Raw genomic sequence first — 4666 nt, forward strand, 5'->3', positions numbered from 1 at the left:
CCCGCCCCGCCCGAGCGGCGCCCGCCGCGGCCCTCCCAGCCGGGCCGGGTCTGCCCGCTTTCTCACGCTCCGGAAAAGCCAGCAGCAGCGTGCTCGTGCAACGGTCGAATTTTCGCAGGACTGGGCGAAATTCTGCGACGCGCACACTGACAAGCTGCCCGCCCACCCTGCGCGCGGAGTGCGGCCGGCTGCCGGCGGCTGCGCGATCGCCGGCCCGGGCTGCGCGGCGACAGCGTCGCACTTCCCGACCCAGGCGGCGCGGCCGCTGAAGGCGCGAGGGAATCGGCCCCAACGTAATTTACCAAGGCAGGATTAATAAATCTGATTTCCAAGGGCCATTTTTTTCAAATCTTAAAGGATTCTTCTAAATGTGGTTTCAAAAGTGACTACCAAAATCCGACAGTTAAATGAGAATTACACATTCCCACGAAATAATGTGATACCAGTGCTACAATATACCGCATAATTGGATATATATTTATATATTTCAATTCATATTTAGAATGCAATATGGAGGGCGCTACTTTCTTAAATTATTCGTATGCCCTTAAAACTCTATAGACTCTACCAAGCATTTTCCTGTTTTCAAAGATTCATCATTAGCCGGACACTCTTATGTCCAATAATTTGTGTACGAATAAGCTGCATGTATAGGTATATTTAGTAGCTGCTGAGTGAAAGGTCATTACCTGGTAAATTGACAGGAAAAGAGTCCCCAGACAGTCTGTAACCCAATTAAACATAAACATCTGATGCACATTTTCTACTGAAAGAAAAGCAAGGGAAAGAAGAGAAAGGAAAACTTTAAGGTTCCCAAGTCTACAAACAAATTGTACCATTAACTGTACCGTACAGTATTTTCAGTTTATTTTTAAGAAAATATATAAAGTGTTTTCTTTTTGCAGGCTTCCTCGAGTAAGTAAAAGAGCATAGGTATACAGTTTCTAGGAGTTACCCTGTTAATGCTTTGGACTTGAAATAAAATGTCTTCTAAAAAATACCAGTTCATATCCAAACAGTTGCATGCACTTGAGGAAAAGAGCTGAAGGTGAAGAACAATGCACGTATATGGACCTGCCGTGGCCACGAAGGTCCTGCCAGGCGCGGACAGTTGGGTTTTACACTGCAGGGACCAAGGTAGATGTTGCCCTAAAATATTAAAGTCAATGTTTGAAACTTAGCTGGCTGGAAAACTAAAGTGTTGTTAAAATACAGGGTGCAAGAATAACTTGATTACTTTTAGTCCATGAAATCTTTGCTTCTTCAGTTAAATGGCCAACAGATACCCAACTGTGACAAAAAGCAGGGGCTCAAGATCCCTTAAGCAAGTGGATGTATCCTGAGAGCCAGGAAAACTGAGTCCGAGGCATTTCTGAAAGGGCATTCTTACTGTTAAACGACATCAGAGTTTATTAATACTGCCTGGCACTGTTAACATGAAGTGGCATTATTGTCTGGGGAAAACATTTCCTTGACATTGTTCCTCCCTTTTTAATACTTTGGACTTTGGTTGGTTTTTAGGGCCAGACATCATTCTAAGGTAAAGAGAAACAGCTTGAATACTGCAAGTCATAGGTTACACATTACTCCTGAATTCAGTATACTTCCATCGCATTTTATCTAGTGAGGTACTTAGCTTTAAACAACTTTGGAGGCCACCTTAAGGGAAGCACTGTTTTTCACCTCTGGCTTCTTCAGAATGAACCCTGTAAGAACTAAGTATTCATTAGTCACAGACTCTTAGTGTTGGGTGGTGCTTAAAAGTCCTTAGTTCTCTATTCCAGGTAGGAATCCTTCATTAATGCTTCTACTTCAGGGCTTTCTGCACGGTCAGAACAACCTCCAACAACTCACTGTAGCTCACAGAGGGACTAGGCTCTTCAAAAAAAGCTCCAGTCCTTCTGTTATTCAGCCAGAACCCATTCCTTGTTACTTTCATCCAGTATTCCTAGTTCTTCAGCACTTTGGATTAATTCGACAGATACCCTCTTTTTACTCAAAGTCAAGAATTTGGGCTTAAAATCACATCTTTAAAGCCTAGTGATATGAGAGGAGCTGAGAACAGGACACAAGAGAGCTAAAGACATCACAAAATTCTCCCTTAATTGTGACCTTTTAAAATTAGCACATTTTGCAGTATGTACTAATGGGATACCCAAAATGGTAGCTGGTAGAATTGTGTCCTAAAATGCTTCAAGTGTGGTTGATTCCAATGTTACGTGAAGTTTATTTTATGTCCCAGAACAAAAATATCACTACAAAGTCTAAATAAATGCTTCCTTAGATCTTATTCCCCCAACAAATGGCCTCTTTATTTTTAGCAAGTACTAATTTTTGCCACATTGAGCTACTCACAACTGCTATTAAGTTGGGAAAATTATTTTTAAGCAACTTCCTGACTCCTACTTTCAAAAGTTACTACGCAGTATTTCAGCGGCTATTAGGTATCTATGCATGCATATGCATACTCACACACGAGCCTTTCACAAGTATTGTCTTGCTGTTAAAAGATGCACTTACGGTCACAATTTTACCTCAACAAGTGAATTAATAAACAAGCTTTGCTTACATTCACATATACCTAAGAAACACAACCTTTTATTTGGTAGCAAGAACTGACTCACATGCATGCATACTGACACTATACAAAGCATATGTATATGCGATCAAGGAGGTGCCTCTCAAAATGTAACAAGAAAACCCTTGCAACAATTTCGACTGTGAGGTTGCTCGCCTGAAACATGAATACAATATATCCAAAACCCTCAAACCAAGTTCCGTATCTAATAATTTCCAGGGCCCATGAGTCTCTTTTGAGATTGTTCTGTAAACTACTAAAATTTTTCTTTGAAAGTGACAGCCTACATCACGTGTTCACGATTGGAGGACAAAAATTAATGGCTACTTACAAATTCGCCTTGAAATGTCTAAACACAAAAGCCTCATTTCTTAAATGACATTTAAGATAAATCGAGTTTACCTTTCATAGGCAGAATACAGGGTGCAAAAGCAGAACTGCAGTACATACGGAAGCCCCACATTTATGCAACAATAACCATCATCTTTTTGATAGTCTTTTATTATTAAAACCGCCCGGAAACACTTGTCTAGCCTTCCGGTTCTTCAAGGAATATTTTTTTCATGATTCCTACACAGTTTTATCGAGTGGGCCAATTTTAACAGTCTGTTACAAACTACGATGTTTGCAGTTCGTACGCTGCTGTTATTTTTATCTCACCCGGGCTCTGGAGACGACTGGCCCTGGAGCAGTTCCCAAAGGCGAACTCAGCAGAGCCACACATTCCGTGAGGGGGTCTGCACTTCCCCTCCCTTCATCGCCAAGGGCGCCCCTCCTACCAGCATCACATCCGTCTTGTCTGCATTGAACCTCAACCAGTTGGTTCTTAACCACGTCCGAAACTCAGCCAGGCACTGGGAAAATCGAGCCACCACACCATCTGGATTAAAGGAAAGAAAGCCTCAGTAGCGACGAGACAGAACCCGCGCTCGCTCAAGCTCACCGTGCGCCCTGCCTCGCATTTCTAAAACGATGGCTGGGAACTGGGTCAAGGATCCCATGACAATGTCAGGCAAGCGTGAATGAACCTGGAGTCATGCAATTTGCAACCACCGGTGAAGAAATAAAAGCGACCCAAAAATTAGGTCGCCGTGTTTCACCCATCCTTGAAGAAGGTTCAGTCAACTGCGGGTCATCTCAGCTCGGCGGCCTCGGCAGGCCAGTCTTATACATGCGTAAGGGTTTCTGCAGAAGCAGTTTTAGCGCCGGAGGGAGCTTTCAAAGGGGAACCTAAAGCTCGGAGAGGGGCAGTGACTCGCCCAAGGTCGCGCAGCGAGCGAGGACCAGCGCCAGGCTCCAGGCCGGGGACCGCTCCGCGACGAGCGGAAAGAGTAAGGCCACTCCCAGGGCCGCGGGCAGGTGGGAGGACCCGTTCCCCCGCGTCAGGCCGCGCAGGCTCGCCCTTCCCGCCTCCACTCCCAAGGCAAAGGGCAGGCTGGTCCAGGATCCCGCAGTGCAGGCGGGAGCCTCGCGGCCGGGACCGACGCGGGGGAAAGGGGTGGAGCCGCAGGGGAGTGGTCACTTAGCTCCACCCCGACCGGATCGCCGGCCGCCAGGAGAAAGGGGCGGAAACGAACAGCGCCAGGCGAACTCACTCCGCAGCGGATTCCTAGCGAGCCGCGGTCGCCGGGAAGCCCTGCAGACGCCGCCACCGCCGCCGCCACTGCGAAAGGAGAAGGACGGCGGCCGGGAAGCGTCGGGCGGCGCGGACGCTGCGCATGCGCCCTCGGGGGCCGGCGAGTCTTGCAGAAGCTCCGCCCCGGAAGTGTAGGGTCTTCCGGGCGGCGCTCCGCGGTGGGGGAGGGGACGCCGCAAAAGGGGCTGAGGGCGACTCTGGGCGCCCCGCACCCGCGCGAGAAGAGCAGGGGAGAGGGCGTCGGGGCCGCCCCCACTTACAGCTGCTGCCGCCGCGCCCGCCGCCGCCCGCGCTCCTGCCACCACCGCCTGAAGACGCCCCATCCATCCGCCTGCAGCCGGAGACTCGCCGCCTGGGAGGGGCCTGGGCCCGGCCGCCCGCCTCCGCCTCCGCCTCCTCCTCCGAGGCGGCGTCCGGAGCTTCCTCCCCTCCGCCAACCCTCTGCCCTCCCC

General features: G+C 48.8%; 2 protein-coding genes across 5 annotated transcripts in view; one reads left to right on the plus strand and one right to left on the minus strand.

The window, feature by feature from the left end:
• Mier1 (mesoderm induction early response 1, transcriptional regulator) overlaps positions 1-4635 on the minus strand; it is a 54900-nt gene extending 50265 nt beyond the window's left edge. Inside the window, exons 1-2 of one of the 4 annotated variants that reach the window (XM_005385279.2) lie at positions 4475-4635; positions 3358-3458 (exon numbers count right to left, since the gene is read on the minus strand). In XM_005385279.2, coding sequence (XP_005385336.1) covers positions 3358-3458; positions 4475-4541 — 168 coding nt within the window. In that variant the 5' untranslated portion in view covers positions 4542-4635. Of the gene's footprint in view, positions 1-689; positions 773-3357; positions 3459-4173; positions 4442-4474 lie in introns of those variants that run through there. The other 3 variants (XM_005385285.2, XM_013514440.1, XM_005385281.2) reach the window with 3 other exon arrangements.
• Positions 4598-4666, plus strand: part of Wdr78 (WD repeat domain 78) — a gene marked incomplete in the record, with an annotated part of 61991 nt that continues 61922 nt past the window's right edge. The window contains 1 exon segment of the mRNA XM_013514439.1: positions 4598-4666.

The sequence above is a fragment of the Chinchilla lanigera genome, unplaced genomic scaffold, assembly GCF_000276665.1.
Source record: "Chinchilla lanigera isolate Chin_1 unplaced genomic scaffold, ChiLan1.0 scaffold00022, whole genome shotgun sequence".
In the NCBI taxonomy this organism is placed as follows: Eukaryota; Metazoa; Chordata; class Mammalia; order Rodentia; family Chinchillidae; genus Chinchilla; species Chinchilla lanigera.